At 38.3% G+C, this 20,619-nt stretch overlaps 1 protein-coding gene across 1 annotated transcript in view; it reads left to right on the forward strand.

The window, feature by feature from the left end:
• CDC5L (cell division cycle 5 like) overlaps positions 1–15,174 on the forward strand; it is a 28,955-nt gene extending 13,781 nt beyond the window's left edge. Inside the window, exons 11-16 of the mRNA XM_032213151.1 lie at positions 2,569–2,733; positions 5,803–5,883; positions 6,231–6,476; positions 8,520–8,717; positions 13,131–13,343; positions 13,730–15,174. Of these exons, the coding sequence (XP_032069042.1) occupies positions 2,569–2,733; positions 5,803–5,883; positions 6,231–6,476; positions 8,520–8,717; positions 13,131–13,343; positions 13,730–13,834 (1,008 nt within the window). The 3' untranslated portion in view covers positions 13,835–15,174. The remainder of the gene's footprint in view (positions 1–2,568; positions 2,734–5,802; positions 5,884–6,230; positions 6,477–8,519; positions 8,718–13,130; positions 13,344–13,729) is intronic.
• Positions 15,175–20,619: the final 5,445 nt, after the last annotated feature.

Below are 20,619 nucleotides of genomic sequence, written 5' to 3' on the forward strand. Positions count from 1 at the left end.
AGAATCTTGTATTAAGTAATAGGTTCCTAGTGACATTGCAGAGTTGGAAAGCTTTTTCTATAATCACATCTACTTTAAAAAAATGGTTCCCAAAACAGAACAATGGAACATCAACTGAGGATTTTCTTCTATAAATAAAGCTTAATTTTAATTTTTAGAATTCTTTTACACCTTTGGACTGCTGTATTTGAAGTACAATTCCTATTTGAAACATCAAATCTGACTTCTAATTTTGGATGATGTGTTTGTGAAAAATTGCAAGCCTAGTCCCAGAATGGCCACATTGGTATGATAACATGCTTTAGAGGAAGAACGGAACACACTGAGCTTTCCTGTGTGTAATGAGGACCATCCTGTAGATTCATAGCTAGTTGGAAGCCTGTACCCAAGAATTCACAATTTTGTGTGAAAACTTCAATGCCTCCTTTTTCCTTTGTTATACTGCAGAATTTATATGTACAGTATTTAAATGAATCTGTGGAAAGGATTCTTAACAGATCTTTGCAAGATAATTTGCAAATGTTATTTTTGGTGGGATAATTTAACTGTCCAGAAAATGAGAATAAAATTTTAAGTCTCCTTCAGAAGACAGGAAAAGAGAACTGAAACTCTCATCATAAAATTCAGCCAAGACTAATTCCAAGGTTTTCAATTAAGTACAACAAAAATGACATGATCCATCATTGTTTATTGCAACTGTGGTGAGCAGAGTTAGAGATGGGAGCATCTCGGTGATTTCCCAGTGCTCCTTCTGACCCTAAGATTGACTAGGAAATTATTATCATTGACTTTTGCAAGCTGCAGTGATTCATCATCATTGTGGAAGGAAAAAGATGAAAAGAGGTTGCTAGGAACCTGCTGTGTTTTCCCGAAAATAAGACAGGGTCTTATTTTCTTTTGATCCACAAAATATGGCTTGGGCCTTATTATCAGGGGAGGGCTTATTGTTTTGGGATTGCCGGGCAGCTGCTCCCTTGTGAGTGGGCTCCTGCCATTCACTGACCTAGGGGTATCACCAAGCCGCGTGAGTGCCCATTCGCAGCCCTCCAGCTCCCTTCGGAAAGCCCCTAGGTCAGTGAATGGGGCTCTGCATGGCTGGAGAGGGGGATTGCGCGAGCGGATTTTCGACTCCCCGCTCGCGCAACTCCCAGGCTCACAATGCCTTTGCCTAACTCTCCCTGCAGAGCCGGGGCATCTCCGCTGCCGTCGCCGCCCGCCTCATGGCTTTTTCTGCGTCTTCCAAAGCATGGAGGTCGAATTTTCCGGCAGTTGCCACTCTGGGAGTACGCCCTATGGTTATGGGCTTGCTGCTGGCAGAGCGTACAACCATAGAGCATACTCCCAGAGCAGCAACTGCCGGAAGACTCGACCTCCGTGCTTTGAAAGACACAGAAAAAGCCATACGGCGGGCGGCAGCGGAGATGCCCTAGCTCTGCAGGGAGAGTTAGGCAAAGGCATCGTGAGCCTGGGAGTCACGCGAGCGGGGATGGAAAAGCCGCTCGCACAGTCCCCCTCTCCAGCCATGCAGAGCCCCATTCACTGACCTAGGGACTTTCCGAAGGCGCCACGATGCGGGAGCTGGAGGGCTGCAAACGGGCACTGTCGCGGCTGGGCGATACCCTTTGTGGGCATTGTGCCCAGCTGGAAAGGGGGGTTGTCGGGTGGCGCTCGTGAGCATGGTCACCTCATGGCTGCTGTGTAGTGCTGCTGCAACAGAGCAACACAGCTGTTCGACTTTGAGGCTGCACCTGGCTCTTCAGGAGCCAGCTCGCAAAAGAGCAGCTGCCCGGCAACCCCCCTCTCCAGCTGGGCATAGTGCCACTCACCGACCTAGCGGTATCCCAAAGGCACCAAGCAACACGAACCGTTGCCCCCCACCTCGTTCCTGCAGCTTGGCGCCTTCGGAATACTGCTAGGTCCGTGAGCGGCGCTCTGCCCGGCCGGAAGGGTGGTGGTTGTCTAGGGGGCTTATTTTGGGGGGAGGGCTTACATTTTTGTCCACCCAAAAAATGTGGCATGGCCTTATTATCAGGATATGTCGTATTTTCGGGGAAACACGGTAGTAATATTGCAAGAAATTGTGATTGAAAAAGAATAAACATATTTTAAACTTTGCAATATTAGCACTTGAGAACAAACTGAACAAACACACCCAGTTACAATCTTACCCTGGTGGTTGAGGCACCAAGCTAGAAAGTGGGAGACCATGAGTTCAAGTCCCATATTAGCCATAAAAACCAGCTGGGTGACTTTGGGCAAGTCACTCTCAGCCCAATCCACCTCACAGAGTGGTTGTGCGGAAAACAGGAGGAGGAAAGAGTATTATATATATTCGCTACCTACTTGTAAAAATAAAGGCAAGGAAAAAAAGAAACCAAAAAAGAAATATTATAAAATGTGGTTTGTTTAATTAAGAAGTGTATTGTATTGTGAATCTTTCATATTTTTTGATTACCTGAGACCTGAAAATGATTTCAATCATTCTTCCAGAGAAAAAAAGATATTTGATTTTAGGAAAGCAATTTTTTTCTTATATTGCCTTTATTAAGTTCTTTTAACATTTTGTAGGAAAGAGAATCCCGTGAAAATTTGCGTCTAGGATTGATGGGTCTTCCTGCTCCAAAGAACGACTTTGAAATTGTTCTACCAGAAAATGCAGAGAAGGAGCTTGAGGATCATAATGCAGATGATACATACATAGAAGATGCAGCTGATGCAGATGCTCGCAAACAGGTAAAACATATAAAAGAGGAGTTGGCAGCAATTAATTTGTCATCATAGAACAAAAGAATGCTTATAGTACATCATCTCAGGTATTAATGATTATTTAGATTAGATGTCTTGCTTCTAAGGCAGTGGTTCTCAACCTTCCCAATGCCGCGACCCTTTAATACAGTTCCTCATGTTATGGTGACCCCAACCATGGGAACCAGTGTCTCGGTTCCTAATACTAACGAAAATATGTGTTTTCCAATGGTCTTAGGCCAGGGGTCTGCAATCTTAAACACTCAAAGAGCCACTTGGGTCTGTTTCCCAGAGAAAACAAAACACCGGGAGCCACAAAACCTGAGTGGGCATGGCCAAATTGATGTTACTCACTCCCACCGAGTCACTTGACTCCCCCTGGCAACCCCTTCCCAGGTTTTGTGGCTGTTTTCTTTTCTATGGGAAATACACACACACACACTTCACCCTCTCCCATCTCTCTCTTTCTCCCTCCATATCTTCCTCTCCCTCCCTCCCTAATCTCTTTATCTATCTCTCCCTTCCTCCCCCTCATTTCTCTCCCTCTCTCACCCCATCTCTTTCTCCCTCCCTCCTGTCTCTCCCTCCCTCTCCCCATCTTTCTCTTTCTCCCTCTCTCCCCTTCTCTCTCTCTCTCTGCTGAGGAACAATCGCCAGCCATGGTGGAGGCCTCCCTTCAGGTGACCCTCCCCCTCTCAATCCCCTGGCCTTGCTGTGTCATCCCTCCCCTCACATGAGAGGAGAAGGAGAGGGAAAAGGAGAAGGGACGCCAGAGCCTCAGTGCAGGAGAAAGCAGCCCTGTACCTCCCTTTGCACCACATTCGCCAATTAGCCTTCGCTTCCTGCACTTCAGGTTTAAGTTTGTGCTCTCCGCACTCGGCCAAAGACATGGAGGACAGAGCAAGGTCATGGCTGGAGCCTTAGTGCAGGAAAGAAGCCACATCCTTTTGTGCCCTGTTAAGACCTTCCTTGAGCGAGCAGCCAGCTGCCTCACTTTGCTGCGCTTTGGTGCTCGCTTGTGGGGGGTCTCCCCATGTGTGCGCACCCTCCCGGCCCCACCACAGCTGGCCAGCAGGTTGCGAGAGGAGAAAGAGGAGGAGGGGGTCACCCAAAGGAAGTCTCAGCCGGGAAACCCGGGATAGAGGGAGAGCAGGAGCATCTGGGAAAGCGCATGGGGTGCACAGGACAGGCACTCAGGTGAGCTGACGGGTTGTGGGGGAGCCTGAGACGTGGAGCAGCGCTGCAAAGTTCCAACGCTCCGGCCCCAACAGAAAGCAGAGTGCCACAGCCAGGCGACCTGGCGCAATGGGCAGGGGCTGCTGGGCAGCTCTCCCCTTGCCCGTTCTCCGTGGCAGCCGGTTCCCGAGCTCCACTGAGCTGCCTCATCTGTACCAATCCAGGCCCCGCTCGTAGTACTGGTCGAAAAAGTGGGGCTCGGTGCCGAGGGCGCGCACGCCCAGGTGGCCACAGATGAACTCCAGCACGGCTCAGGTATCGCCCTTCTTGATGGCCACAATCAGCTCGTGCAGGAGCCGCTTGGCCACCATCACCTTGGCCCGGTTGCTCCCACTGCCCGGGTCTGCAGAAGTTTCTTGTGGGCAGGGGCAGCGGTGGGGGGTTTCTGGGGGGGCGCAACAGAGGAGCAGCAGGCTGTAGCAGAGGCAGGTGCCCGAAAGTGAGAGCAGTTTACCCAGCAGAAACGCCTGGCAGCGCCGCAGCCTCCGCCGGTCAAGTGTCATGGCTCCATTGCCGGCGGCAGCCACGGCTTCCCAGCCAGCACCAGCATGGGGTCAGGGCGCGCGGGTTGTGGAAGAGTCACACTCAAGACTCTTAGGCGACCCCTGTGACCCCAAAGGGGTTGTGACCCACAGGTTGAGAACCGCTGTTCTTAGGAATATTCTCTCACAGAGCTAGCGATAAATAAGTTCAAACTCTGTTAAAATGATAAATTGCAAAAAATACAATTAAAAATATTAGAGATCAGAGTATCAGATCTCTGCCTGGGGCATGGAAACATAAGAATGGAATTAGGAAGAGGATCCTTCAAAAAGCATTGAACAGGCAAGATCCAGCCGACTTCTGATTGTGTTAAAAGAACATGCAGGTTGAGCTTTGTAGTTCTTCAGTCGTTAGGTATAAATGGATCATTTGAGTTCTTATCCAGTGGTTGAAGATAATTTTTAAATTAAGAGTCTTGGCCTATGTTCAGGCATCTCTCTGGCGTTATTTGAAAGCTTATACCTAACTACATCTTAACCTTGCACGCTACATGAATTGTGGTTAGACTTTGACTCACTGTATTATACAATCCCAGGAAATTTTCCAGTAAATCATGGGTAAGTAACTGACTAAGATAATGATCACTTCCTAAACCAATAAATATTTAGGAGACAGTTATGTAAACCACCTATCTACTTCTTCATTATCAGTGAAAAACAACTGCTAAATTGATGGTTCACAGAAAGGCAGTTAAAAAAAGATATATTCGGAGATATATTCATTTTAGAATGGGAAACTGTTCAGTTATTGACTTTCTGCACCATAATTTTGGGATTAGGACAATACAGAGACTTATACTAACTATTGTGTATATAGCCAGACAGTATGGGTAGTGAGGTTGTTTCTTCTTCTGTGTCCTGTCAGTTGCAATTTGGCAATGTAGATTTCCTATAATATAGTAGCTTTTATTTGCTAGCCTAGAAACCAGGAGGCTAAGAATCGTAATCCTACTTTAGGCATGAAAAATCAGCATGGACACTCTCTTAGCCCAACTCACATCACAGGGTTGTTGTTTGGGGAAAATAGGAGAAGGAGGAAGTATATTTGCTGCTTTGAATTGAAAATAACACAGGGTATTTTTTTTTAAGTCTGGAAAAAATTGTGTATTGTGGAATGAGATTTCTTTTTTAAAAAAAATTCTTTGCAGCACTACATTTCTCTGCTCTATATTTGGTTTAGGACAGTTTTCTCTAACAGATTTTGTTGGCTTTTCCCTGTGTTCTGTGTTGCTGAGAAGTCTTGCAAAAACTCACCCTAATTGTTGAAATCTTTTTCCAGACCATTCGGGAAATGGAGCGTCTAAAGGCTTTAAAGCGAATGCACAAAGCTATTCAGAAAGATCTACCAAGACCTTCTGAAGTAAGTTATTCCTAACTCTAATAAATATGTACCTATCTCCATAAGAAGGTAAAAGAATAGATCTTGCAAAGCTGTGATATAGGAGTTAGTCAGAGGTCTGAGGTGGAGAAAGGTCGCACTGGGATCATCCTTACTTTTTAAAGCATCCCTTTCAGAAAACCCATTGCTGTAGTTTTAATTGATTAATTAAAAAAAAACAGTAAAATATTTCTAATTTTTTGTAAGCTTAAAATGTTCCTATCTGTGCTCCAGTTGCAGAGTACATGAATCTAATAAAAGTGGAATTTAGATTATAAGAGATTGCTCCTAAGTGACAATGTGAATGATTTTTTATTGCTTTGTTGTAGGTAAATGAAACAATTCTGAGACCTTTAAATGTAGAGCCACCTCTAACCGATTTACAGAAGAGTGAAGAACTGATTAAGAAAGAGATGATCACTATGCTTCACTTTGATCTTGTGCATCATCCTTATGGGGAGGTTCCCGGCAGCAAGAAGACGAAAGTTCCAGGACTGGGAAGCAGTAGCACAGAACATATAGCATATCTTGAACACAATCCGTATGAAAAGTTTTCAAAAGAAGAGCTGAAGAAGGTCACATAATATTTATTGGTATCATTTTGGTCCCTGTTTTGTCTGCTTACCATAACTGTATTTCACAAGAAAAGTTTGCCTCATTCTTTCAAGTTGAGAACATATATAAAGAAGGGGTTGAGCAATTGTTTTGGTACCAGGATGAGTTTAGGGCTGAATATGCATATTTGTGTTTAAAAGTATGGCCTTACCAGCTGTGCTAGAAAAGACAATTTATTAATCTACTGCTGCAACCAAACAGTTGATTAGCAGGTTATCGGGGTACACTGTGGTGTTAGGTATGTGAGTCTGTCTGAAGATTCTCCTGATATTCTGCTTTCTAGTACAGCAGTGTACTTCAGCAACTACCAGATACGCAAAATTTAGGATGGATAACCTACAGTTCGCAGGTCTAATTCATCTAAACATCTGATCCACAGGGTCTTGAGCAAAGGTTTGTCTCCTCAGAAACCTTCAACTTTCCCTATGCCAACTCTTTCTCCCAATGTAGTTTTTGTTTCAGCTACCTCATACTTTGTCTAAATTGGGGAATGGAATATCAAAAACTTCCAGTTGGACCACCTTTATATAGGTCTATATTTATGTTCTCTAAAATATGAGGACTTGAGCTTGTACTAGTTGATAAAATTATGCTTGCACATAACCCAGCTGGAACTCCCAGCTTTTTTCATCTCTCCTGCACCTTATCCAAAGAGGAATGGCATGAAGTAGCCAGAATTAGCAGAAATTACATTTCACTTAACCCCAACTGTTGTCTTCTCGTTTTGCAACTTCTCCTTCTTATTCTCCCTGGGACATGTATTGAACTAAGGGACTGGAGCAAAATTTTTAAATTAGTCCTATTTCACATTTCTGATGTAAAATATTTTTCTGAGAATGTTTAGAACTTGTACCAAAAATTCATTATATACCTAGCTTATATTAAGAAGTTGCCACTTGGTCATTTGGATTTCTTAATATTTCAAGTGTCTTTCTAACCATTTTATTAATACAACATATTTGATATGGCTCATTATAAATAAGCAGCTTAAGGTGCTTAGATTTTTATTTGGTGCTGGAATTGAGTGCCTGGTTTGAGGGGAAAATAATGAAGAAAGGAAGGAAATTAAAGCTTGTATTTCAGTTTTTCAGATCAATTTTTCTGGTTATCTCAGATAAAGTCTTTCTCTAAAACATTCTTTCAGATTTTTATCTAAGCTAAGTTAAGCAGAACCCCAGTTAGGCCTAATAAATCCAGGTGTCAGTTTCATGACTTTATAATCCCATAATGTGAATACAGTGAGACCATCTCTCATTGGTTCTTTTTGTACATCCAACTAGATCCTGACACTGCTCATGTTGATCTATGATGCCAAAATGTATAGAACTGTATAAAATCAATTTTCAGTAGTGATTAGATCTGTTACCACTGAAAATTGATTCCAAAATGTTAAGGACAGGAAACTTGAAAGGGGAATGAATTTTATTTTTAAATTTATTCACCATGTAATTGGCCTGTTTAACTTACAACAGTTCATTTAGTGACTGAAGTTACAACAGCACTGAAAAATGTGACTTATGACCATTTTTCACATTTATGACCATTGCAGCTTCCCACAGTCATGTGATTTACATTAGGATGCTTGACAACTTATGACAATTGCAGTGTCCATGAGTCATGTGATCCCTTTTTGCAACCTTTGAACAACCAAAGTCAATGGAGAAATCAGAGTCACTTAACAACCATATTACTAATTTAAGAACTGCAGTGACTTAACAATGTGAGAAAAGTTGTAAAACAGGGCAAAAGTCACTTAACAAATTCTGGGCTCAATTGTGGACATAGGTTGAGGATTACCGGAATGTTCTTCATATAGCAAAAATGGCCCTATAAACTTTCTTTGTATGTATATACTTAATTAGATTTAAATCCTACCATTTCTTTCAGGAGGTCAAGGTGATGGCCATGGCAATCTCCTATTTCCCCCCACTCTGTGAGGAAGTTGATCTCAGCATAGATGAAGTGCAGCAAAAAGTTTACTACAACTTTTTTATTCTGAACAGGCTGAAGACTTTCTGTCCCAGGAGATGGAAGTTGTGAAGCAAGGAATGAGCCATGGAGAGCTTTCAAGTGAAGCTTATAATCAGGTGTGGGAAGAATGTTACAGCCAGGTACTGTTCCTTCCTGGGCAGAGTCGCTACACACGAGCCAATTTGGCCAGTAAAAAGGACAGGATTGAGTCACTTGAAAAGAGATTAGAGGTTAGTATGATCTTTTTTGTCCTGATTCTGTGGCAATTTTTATTAGTTAAAATATGTATAATTTAGATCCTGGATGAAGGCAATGGTAAACTTTTTCTGCACTGTTACTGAGAGAGAGAAAAGGGAGGTTGTGTGAAGAGAGAGAGAGAGTATAAAATTAAAAAGCAAAACGTATAGTATAGTATGTATAGTATAGTATAGCATAGCAACCAAATACCTTATAGTTTTATCTAAAATCCTTTCAGCTTATATATTAGTCAGGGGGAAAATGAATAAGATGCGTTTTAAATGTTCTCCAGTGGAATGACAATTTATCACTATTCTTTTGCTCATAGGATGACATTTCTGAATGCCAGCACAAGGGTTAGTTTAGCTAATATTCTTGTGCTAGAGACAGTTAACTCACTATTGGTACATGAACCCAAAAATTATTTAGAATGTATAAAGGTGCTTCAAATTTACATTGGATGTGGAAATGTGAAAAATATAGACACTTTATCATGTCTGGTTGATTTGCAAAAAATCTCACCTTCGCACTGAACAAATTCCTTTGCATTTAATAACCTTAAAGCCTAGACATGATTATTGAATGGGATTCCACAAAGTTGGATAGTTGAGGAAAACATTAGCCTCTGAATTAGAGTTAAATCATCAATAATATTAATGTTACGTTTAAACCAGGGGCACTGTTTTTTGCTAGTCTGTCATGATAATGGATGTTTCTCTCAAGTTTCAAAGACAATTGATTGACCTCATGATACATAAGGTCTTATATAAAGTACTCAAGCTTCTGTGCTTATGACCTGGAGAGTTAAGATTTTAAATGGATGTTGTTGTGATCATCCAAAACTATACTCAATTCTAACAATTTTGCAAATTTGCAAAAGGTTTGCAAATGTGTAGCAGTGCTATTGTATGATAGATTATCTGTGACTTTCTTTTATGTAACTACATTTGCCTAAAATTAATATTTGTGTCATCTAAATGAATATGTGTGGATCAAGCGATTTAGGGGTGACAGATATAAATTGTTTATTTATGAATATTGCATTGAAGTATATTCTATGTGGAAGATATAGCTGAAATTAACACAAATGCCTGGTAAAAGGTGAAAATAGCTCTGTTCATTTTTCAAAGAACTTGCAATATATAGTACATACATATAATCCAGCAGAGTGCACTATTGCTCTTCAGTGTCTTCCATTACATGGTCATATAATGTGGAAGATGAACTGCTTTCTTTAATATTCCAGCATATTTTTTTCACCAAATGAAAATTATGTGGTGTCTTAAATATGAATATTAAATATTTCACTCAGATTTGTGACCATGTAGGTTACGGCTCCCAATTTGTTGACATTTACTTGAAAGAAAACATCAAATTCAATAAAGTTTATTTCTTAATACACAGACACACATATTGGATTGCAATCTAAAACCAGGCTACAAATGAAGTATTTTATTTTTTTAAAGCTATTGTCTTCACATGTCTTCATGTGCATTGTTCGTTAGTCTTGTCTAGAATTTAGAGAATGATCTTTAAATCTTTTTTTGATTCGCCTACATGCCTCTTAGTATTCTGCTTTCAACAAATAATATCACACAAACTGAATTATTTATTGTATCATTTTATTAAAGTATATATACAAGTAAGATGAGTTCTCTGATTTTACATAAGTGTATAGATTATGACCTCCTAAGTGTGTGTTTGTGTGTGTGTACACACACACACACAGAGATACATGAATTTGTTTATTTCAAATTGTTCGAAAATATTTTTTGCTGAAATCTACTAAAACCTATTTTGTGGGATATCAGTGTAGGACTTCATGCTCTAATATAATGTAATGTAATATAATGTAATATATAATAATATATAGTATGTATGTATGTATATATGTGTGTATATGTATGCAGCTGGGAAGGAAGAAGCCAATTTTCTGTGATTGTCCTTCCTTTCCATCTGCTGCAAAGGTTGGAGAAAGAGTATAAATCCATTCTTCTGGCATATGCTGTTTTGTTACTATATTTACATGAAATATGGGCAACCCCTTCCCCCCGACCAGTGTTGCTAATCAAGTTCCTCATCATTTTTTTTAAGACTGGAATTTCTCTACATTACCCAAAGTTATTTTCCTTTGAGTCACATGCCCAATATAGATTTAAACTCCTAAAAAGATGATGTACAATTTAGTGTCCTAATAAAGGAATCCTGACTGGTTAACTGCAGTGAATATAGTGTTTTTTCTCCCTATCCCTGATTGGAATGCATTCCTAAGTACTGCATTCTCCCATGAATCAGTCTCTCAATTTAATTCTTTACTTTTAGCATGTTTCATTCCCTCCAAGGTCCTGTTGGTTTTTCTTTTGGTTGCTTCATTTCAGTCTGCACTGTCTTTGCCAGAATCCATGTCAAATTCTCTTTTTCAATGGGCATTATTTTTAAAGTACATTCATCTCTTTTCACTTACTGTCTTTTTATTTCTGTTTCATTGTTATTGTCAAGTAGGCCCTGATAAGAGGCAGTTCTGTCACACCTTGTGGCAAAAGTAAATAGTTGTGTGCTGATATTAATCTTCACATAGGTTTTGAAGAGTTGGGACCATGTTTGTTTTTGGGATGTTCTATACCTTCCCCAAGTGGGTAGCATAAAATTCAGGCTTTACAGAACAAAAAGAGTAGTAATTTAGTGCAAAACCTCGGCACAGAATTTGAGCAAATGATGGTGGTGTTTGTTTTTTTTAATCTGTCATGGGCCCCTAATTTGCAATGTCAAGATGCATCTGAAACTCTACCAGTTAAAAGTTTCAAATAATATTCAGGAAGAGAGAAAATGAAGTAGTGTTGCTGAACATAATTAACTTTGTATTCTATTTAGACTCACTTTGAATATAGATACTGATCAATAGCAATAACATTTAGACATATACCGCTTTACAGTGCTTTACAGCCCTCTCTAAGCGGTTTACAAAGTCACTATATTGCCTCCAATAATCTGGGTCCTCATTTTACCCACTCGGAAGGATGGAAGGCTGAGTTAACCTTGAGCCTGGGGAGTTTGAACTGCCAAATTGCAGGCAGCTAGCAGGCAGCAGAAGCAGCCTGCTGTGCTGCACTCTAACCACTGTGTCACCATGGTTTATGTATGAACGTATCTAATACTATGCTTCTCTATTCTATTCATTTCATTATATTTGCCTTTACTTTCACAATCCATTGATTTGTGACTATCAATATGAATTTTCACCTGTTTTCCATTTTTTTAAATTTTATTATTGAACTTGCTACATTTATATCCCACATTCTAACAGCAGTTTACAGTTAAAATTAAGGAGGTTTTTTTAAACGCAGCAGGCTGGCAGCATGCTGGCTTTTAATGTCAATAATAAACGGCAGTCTCTCTCAATTAAACACATAGCTTCTTTATCATTGTGGTTTATCAGAAATGATGCCAGGTGCTTCTACTTGATTCCTTTTCCTGATAGAAGCAACTAAGTGTTCAGCTTTGCAAATGAATCGGGGTTCTGATGCTTGCTTGTTTAGGGAGGATTCTAGAGGGAAAAAACAAGCTCTCTTTTAGAATATGCTTGTTAGAGTTGCAATAGGAATTGACCAAAAAGATTTCCATTTGTTTAAGAAATGGCTTTTTAACATGGTACCTATCATTTTTAATTTCCCATCAACGTTTGTACTATGATATGATGATGAGTGGGAGTCAACAGTTATTTTGGGAGAATTGCCTTTTTAGACTGTAGCCAACATCCTTAAGTACTAACATTTATTTCAGTCTGTAAAAGTTCATGATTTTAAAATTCCAGGATTCATCTTGAATCAATCCTTTAGGTCATGAAATGGTTTTTAGAACCTTTATTTGGCTTCATGAAAAGACTGTTCAAAATTCATCCAGATAGAACATAGGTATAGGCTATATATAAAACACTGGATCCTATCAGATTTTTCAACTATACTGTAGTGTTGTGTTTGCCCCAGAATTTTCTCAAGAATGTGCGTGAAAAAAGACAAATACATTAATTCCACATGGATAAATTTATTATCTTTATGACTTATCTTTAATGTTACTAATATCTTTAGCTTTGCTATCTTTAGCTTTGCTACCATCCAGTGTCTTTTGTATTTTCTTTTTTAAACTTGGACTTCCCTGTCTGTTCTGTTCTCTTATTTCATGCTTCCAGAATCCCACATTTCCACAGTGTGGAAGGGTTGATTTCCAAAGATACGTTACATATGTAACCACTTAAAATTCTCCTATATAAAATCTGTGCGTAGGATCTCAGGGAAGAAGATAAATGTAAGATATAACATCCCTTCTTTTACAGCTCAGGTGTGTGTGTGTGTGTGTGAAATGTAATGATTAGATAATCATGCCACATTCTTGATTGCATTTGTCAACAGATTAATCGAGGTCACATGACTACTGAAGCTAAGAGAGCTGCCAAGATGGAAAAAAAGCTAAAGATATTGCTTGGTGGTTATCAGTCTCGAGCCATGGGACTCATAAAGCAATTAAATGACTTGTGGGATCAAATTGAACAAGCTCATCTTGAACTGTGCACATTTGAAGAATTAAAGAAGCATGAAGATGCAGCTATCCCAAGGCGACTGGAGGTAAAATTGTGGAGTGTTAATCCACAGGCCATATCTAAAAAGAATGACAGCGGTAAAAGAAATAAACTAAGTAACGCAGTACTCGTAAAATCATTTTTTAAAATTTGCATATCATAATCATTATATTTAGATTTCCTTTTAGATTTGCCTGTGCGTGTCATTTTATTCTTCCTATTTTTTTGAACATTTTATAACATCTTAAAAATTAGCTCTCTTTACATAGAAATGCTGAACTACAAATTTCTCTCACTTTCTATTGAAAGTAAAAACTTTTCTGTGTGGCTTATTAGGAAAGTTTTACTATAATCCTTTCCTTTCATACTGAGGATAGCATCCTATTCCTTCCCGGTTATTTCATGCTAACTTTATTACATTTGCTCTTACAGTGCCTAAAAGAAGATGTTCAACGGCAACAGGAAAGAGAAAAAGAACTTCAGCAGAGATTTGCAGAATTCATGCTGGATAAGGAAACATTTCAGTCAAAATATTAAGCCTCCTATTTTGCTTTTACTGTGACACCATTGTTTGTAACATTTTTCAGATGCAGCTGACAAATTATGATACATCTCTCCCATTAAAATTAAGCACAAGCAAATGTGCTAGTAAATTTATATTGCATTTTAAGAAGATGCTTTGTACCACATGGTCATGTACCTTTTCGTTTGGAAGAAAGAAGCAGAAATGCATATATCCTGATCTATCAAGCATAATTTGCATGCTGTAAAAATGCTATACAGGGTAAACATTCCACACCCACCTTTTAATTCATCACACAATTATTTTGTTCAAGTTATTGTTTCCTTGTCCTTTTAGAATTTCACTTGACATCAAGGAAAAGTATACATTTAAAACAGTCTTTTGTGCTACTAATTACTGTGAATCTGGAATGTAAAAGCAGTGTATTAAAGTGTATTTGTGACTAACGACTTGAAATTTGTTTGCAAATTAAATTTTTAAATTTCAGTTTAAATTGAAACTAGGTAACAGCATTTATTATGACCATTCATATAATGTTCATATTATTACGGAGTTTATGCATTTTCATGTTTCATTTTGTGGATATTTTGTTCATCATAAAATAAAAAAATTACAAGTTCATGAAACTTGATGTGTACGACGTGAGGGTTGACTGAGAATATCTGGTGAAGATTACCTCAGGTGTCAAACATGGAACTTGAAGTATATGTTCACACAGTCTTGGTAGATAAAACTCTGTCTCCCCCTCTCTCCCCCCAGGATATCTGGGAGCTGCTGTTGCTGCTGCTGATCTCTAGCTGTTGGAGCCTTTAGGGTCTAGTTGCCTGGAAGCAGCTTGTCTGCAGCTAGGAAACTACTTGAATACCTCCACAGCATTTCATGAGTTGGACTCCCTGGCATAGTCCATTCTTGCTTTAAGAAGGACCCAAACTTGAGTTTTGTAGTCCCTCCCTCCCTCCCTATCTGCTTCCACTGCCTCTCTGTGTCAACCCCTCTTTCTTACTTGATCTCTTGTCACCACCCTCTGTTGTTTGGTTCTTTCCCTTCCCCAATGTCTTCCATCCCAATGCCTCATATTTTCCACCATACACTCCTTTGTTACAAAGCTTGTAATAGTCCATTCCAGACTTAACAATAGCTACTTCTAAAGCAAAGCCCTCTGTGTGAGATAAATTGTAAATGAAAGGACGTAGCATAAAAGTAGAGTGATACTCAATTTTCATTCATTCCAAAGGGACTTAAGGCAGAAATTCATGAATAATTCTGCCAAAAAGCACTTAAGCTCTAAATTCATGTTAAATTTCAGTAAAGTTAGATTTAAGTGCCAGACATTTTTCTATTTTTTTAAATTGAGAACAGCAAAGGAATAGAAATAGAACCAAGAATAAAAGTGAAAATCATACTCATAGTTTTGGATGCTGAGGAGGAATTCTGTTATTCTCTCAAATCATTCCTGTTAGTGGTTCAGCAAAAAAAACTATTGGAATGAAAATGGTTTGGTTTGATTTGAACATAGAACACTTTTGTTGAGAGGAGATAATATCAGATATAGTAGTAATTTTGCATTTAACCAAGCTTGGAGTTTATAAGTGACTGAATATAGAAGTCATTTGCAGAAAAAAAATCTTTCTGATGAATTTTTAGAACTGAAAATGCCTACAAAAATGAAAATGTAAATATTTAATTCTCTGTGATTAGATATATTTAAATAAAGGCACTAAGCAAGTTCTCATCAAAATGTCTCCTAACTTTACAATTCCAGAAACCTTCCCATTTATAGATAAATATTCCTTATTGGTATCTTTATGGTAAATACTGAAACCATCTTCAATCATAACTACATTGAATGTTATTCTCTGCACATTGTAGAATGTTTAAAGAAAACTCTTGTTATCTAAGAAAGCCATAATTTCATCTGACTTAATTAGTGATATTTTTAAAAAAAAATGCATTACAGAAAGAACTTGAACTTTTCTGCAATGCAAAATTTTCTGCAACATGAATTGAGGTAGGAAGAAAATGTAGTTTTTAGTACTCAATGCCATCTGCTCCAGTATTGTTTCCTAGTGCCATATTCAGAGTTATCATACTTCAGTGTTCTCACTGATTTCCCTTATTATATTGTGGGCAAATGTTCAGCTATCAGAGGAGGAGCAAGCAATATGGGTAGTACTGGGTTAAACAGCCATTTGAATGCAGATTTATGAATTCTAAAATCCAACAATCTAGACAGCAAAATTGGAGAAGAATATATATATATAAAATATATATATATATAATATAATATAATATATATATATGTATGTGTATATATATATATATATATATATATATATATATATATATATATATATATATATATAGTTAAATGTACAGATGAAATGGATTAGGCAGTTATAATCGATGCCAGCAGTCTCTTCAATTACATTGGGAACAATACGTAGTTGATAGAAAATCACCTGCATCTGATTTGTCCAGACTTTGAACACAAGATGCTTCCTTTTTTCTCCCTAACCTCCATCAACCCTCTGATTTTTAGTCTATAGCTTTACCAGACTTGAGCTCTGGGATCTATAAGTCAAGAATTTCAGTATATATGTTTATACAGGATTTCCTTCATTTGATCACTGGGGTATCTCCAGGTTAGAACAAAGATAGTTGCATATTTAAATGAAAGGATTTTAAAAGAGAGAAAGCATTTGTTTAAATCCCATTACCCGTTACTAGCTTTACAACAACAAAGGTTGAATTTCTATTGATTCAGTTTTTAAAATCCCTGCTAACTGTTTCAGACAAATGTCTTGGGAGCCTACAGAATATATCTTCTGCACTACACGTCTTTAATCCTTCCTCCTTACATCTGTTTGATACAAGTGAAAAGTGCCTTTGCCTTTTTATTTTTCTCATAACAAACCATAGTCATATTTCCTAAGTTAACTTGTAAGCAACAGCTGTGGACTCATCTTCAGAACCCACTAGCAATGACATAAAGATACCTTGCTAATCATTTTTACAGGATTTATCCTCACCACATCTGCAGCCCACCAGATACAGCTTCCACCCTATTGACACCAATCTTGTTGTTCAATCTGTCATCTCCTGGGTGATTGATTCAGTGATGCAGTGCAGGATTGAGATCACACTTCTCCTCCCCTCTGGTCCTGGGCACTGACCATAGTGGGAGACAGAAGTTGTGAGGTAAAAGGGGAAGGAGCTCTGCCATTGTGCATCACAATTATGCCAAGGTGCTAGTTCCTCTTAGAACTTTGTAAACAAGGATTTAGTGCTCTGCAAAACTTGTCTTTAAAAGCCCCTGAAACATCTAATAGGAATGGCATACTTGGAATGGTGTAGTTGGTAGACATTTAGTTGGCCCTCCAATGAAAAACCCTCTTTTTTTAATAGGAGCCCAACTCATATTATGGATTAGGTGCTGGACTCACAGCACCTATGAGTGGTAAAGCCAGGTGTGCCATTCCACCCAGGGGATCTGCAGAGCCTGATTTAAGGAATAGGTTAGTACTTGCTCACCTTGCCTTATAACAGAGTTTCAACCCAGCTTCCAATGGAAGGGATGGCAAAGTAGCTAGTCCAATGGGATGGGTGAGTGCTGGTGTCTTTACAGTCTTCAATCACCTAAAGCTGAGCAGGGGTGAAGTTGTAAGATGAAGTTCCTTCCCACTTCAATTCAAAACAGGCACCTTTCTGTCAGCAGTACTTTCAAGGTACTTTTAAATGATGGGTTTAGCACTATTTCTGAAAGGTTCCTTTTGAAACCACCTGTACTGCAAGACAAGCCATCATGCAAAACCCATCCCCTCTCCTGCCCCATCCTACACAAAGGAAAGTGATTTGTTGATGTGATTACCTCCATCTAATGAAATTTGATGGAAGGGCAAACAAAGCCAGACAAATCAATCAGTGGCTTTTTTCAACTTTTCCCACATTAAATCTCTGAGATACAGCACCATTAGCTGCCTTCCAGCAGCTGAATTGGGCCTAGTAAAGAAGGTGAGAAAATTGGGCCTAGCAAAGAAGGTGGGAAAATTTATATTGGCTTTTTTTTTGTCAAGAACAGGAACAAATGTGCATATGTCTGATTTCCAAATGTATATGTATCTGATTACCTTCAGCCAGATCTTCAGACATTTGTATAAAATGAATCACTGGGTTCATTTTTATTTTGTTTTTGGAATTGATATTTATTGGCACTGGCTTGGCCTGTGCACCAGGGAATGGCTTACCAAATGAACAGTATACAAATCCTGCACTATAAGCAAAAAATTAACAAATAAATAAGAACAAGGGGCACCCTTGAAACTTGCACAAAGAAGCTCCATTGTCAGGTAAGGGTGATCAATCCAACCTCAAGGTAATTTTGGGGGAAAATATGACAGATCAGTCTGCCTCATTCTTATATTTAGTAGCCACTAAATCTCTCGTTGCGATGTAACTGCATTGCCTAAACAATTTGTGGATAATCAGATTCCCACATCCTATTTGACTCATTATATTTTCAGGTAAAACAAGATTTCAGTATATTGATTTAACAACATACGCTGTTAAAGGAAATCCTATTTACATAAAAGAAAGGCATAAAACCTAAATACAAACTTAACAACCAACAGGATTAAGAAAATTAAAGTTTAAAAGTTATAAATCCTGAAGAAATAAAATTATCTTCAACCTAAAAAAATGTGCCTTTCAATATAGAGAACTGTCTGCTTAGCGAAGCACAGAGAAGATGCGCAATGCAGTTATTAAGAGCATGATTGATTTCTCTATGACTATTACAGCTAAAGGGCATTCCATCAATATCCTTTTTCTGGCTTCATCATATGGAGTTGTTTAGCATTACTAAAACACTCTATTATTTAGAGTGTTTATAGTACATACAAAATATTTAGACAGTGGTTTCTGTTAATTATTAAAACAATAAGCAAGATACATTAACAAAATTATACAATGAAACAAAAGATATACAGCTATAGATGTCAACAGCTGGAAAGGGATTGGAGACTGTCACAAGGTGTTTGAAAGCCAGAAGTCTATTTAGGTACTTCTGTGTCTTTTCCATTTGGATTCAATCAGATTGGATTTATATTCACAGGGAAACTATTGCTCCTGGCAGAGCATAATAACAACATGTGGGATTCCACAGTCATTGGCTATTTCTTTTCTCTCACATGAATTCATTTTAAAAGGCAGTCTCTTACAGTACAAACACAATTTCTCAAAAGAAATTCTGCAGCTAAATAGTACTTTAAACCTTTAAAATATATACACTATATACAAGATGGAAATGAATATTTATTTATTTAGGTCTATTATTTCAAACCTTATAATGACAAAGATGTGGTGACACTGCAATAGCTATCACAACTGAAATTTTGTCCTTGTCGGCTCTTCTCTAAAAAGTTGGACCTAGGTTTGAGCTAACCATCACAAAACTAAAATCTTAGCAAATTCTGCTTCTGATCCCACAAGACTTTTCATGGCTGGATCTTTTCCCATTTTGTCCTCTTCCTCTTTACCTGAGCAATTTTTAAACAAAAAGGTTAAAACATAGGATCATGCACTTAATAAAAGAATTTGTTTAATTAGATCTAAGGGCTGAGGAGGGCTGCAGAAAAAAACAGGAAGTGGCTGTTATCAATTACATGTGATAACTAAGGAGTCAATATAAGAACTTTTAATATTGAATAAATGCACCAAAATTGGCAATGGATCAGGTAATAAAAGTAGTGTCATATACCCAGTGCTGATTGTATGCACAAGACAAACGAGATAAACAAAGAGGAACTGGAAAACATACTATATTTCTTCCTTAAACTATCTTTTCCTCTGCATAGTGGTTATGCAGGGTGGATGCTGATCTGGATGCTTCTAGAAATCTGACAAGTGGTTTTGCACACCTGTTTTCAAGGTGGGAAATTTGAGATCCAAATAGCATAGAGTTTGAGCAGGTCAAAGTTGGGGGGGACGACATAAAGAAGTAATAAAATAAAATCATAAACACTCAGGAGAGGAAGACAAATTTGTTTCTTAAGTCATCCCAGAGGAGAATGGAGAGTTAGGATAGTGTAATGGGGCTGAGAGACCAAGGTTTGAGCCCACACTTAGTCATGAACACTCATTGCTGATATGACCTGTAGTCCATTATTCTATATTTTGACCAAGTGGCAATATTTATTAATAGTTCTTTTTGACATTCAGTATAGTTTAGATGACTGTAGTTTATTGTGAATGTTGTAATAGCATGAAAGGGAGCCTCCCCATGGTACCCCTTCACTGTTGGCCTAAGCATTGGAAAAGTGAGATGTATAAATATGGATACAGTTTCACAGGGGATCATGGGATATACATCAAGAGCTCATCTGGACATTTTTCTACATTTCAGCAATATAACTCAGATGAAACCTTTCATATGCTTTTTCCTTGTACACAGTTCTGAAATTGTGGTTTTATGTCTACATTTGATCTTCTTCTCCTTCAAAAGTGCATATGCCAGATAGTTGATATTCTGATATTAGGGCCTCGAAAGTAAATGCTTTAATAAGATAAATAATTGAGACTTTGTTGAAATCCAGTATTTTAAAACATTTCATCCATTTATTCATGCTGTAACAATAATCTTAGGGAAAGCAAAATCTAAAAATTTTCAAATGCAGGATGGTCTTTCTTAATGATGAAAAATGCAATTCCCTCAGTAATCTAGAACATGATGCCCAAAGGCTCAGTTGTGTTGTAGCCACTATGCAGCAGAGAAAATTTAAGAAGGAAATATATTTGCCAGCTC

The sequence above is a fragment of the Thamnophis elegans genome, chromosome 3 (genome assembly GCF_009769535.1).
Source record: "Thamnophis elegans isolate rThaEle1 chromosome 3, rThaEle1.pri, whole genome shotgun sequence".
Lineage (NCBI taxonomy): Eukaryota > Metazoa > Chordata > Lepidosauria > Squamata > Colubridae > Thamnophis > Thamnophis elegans.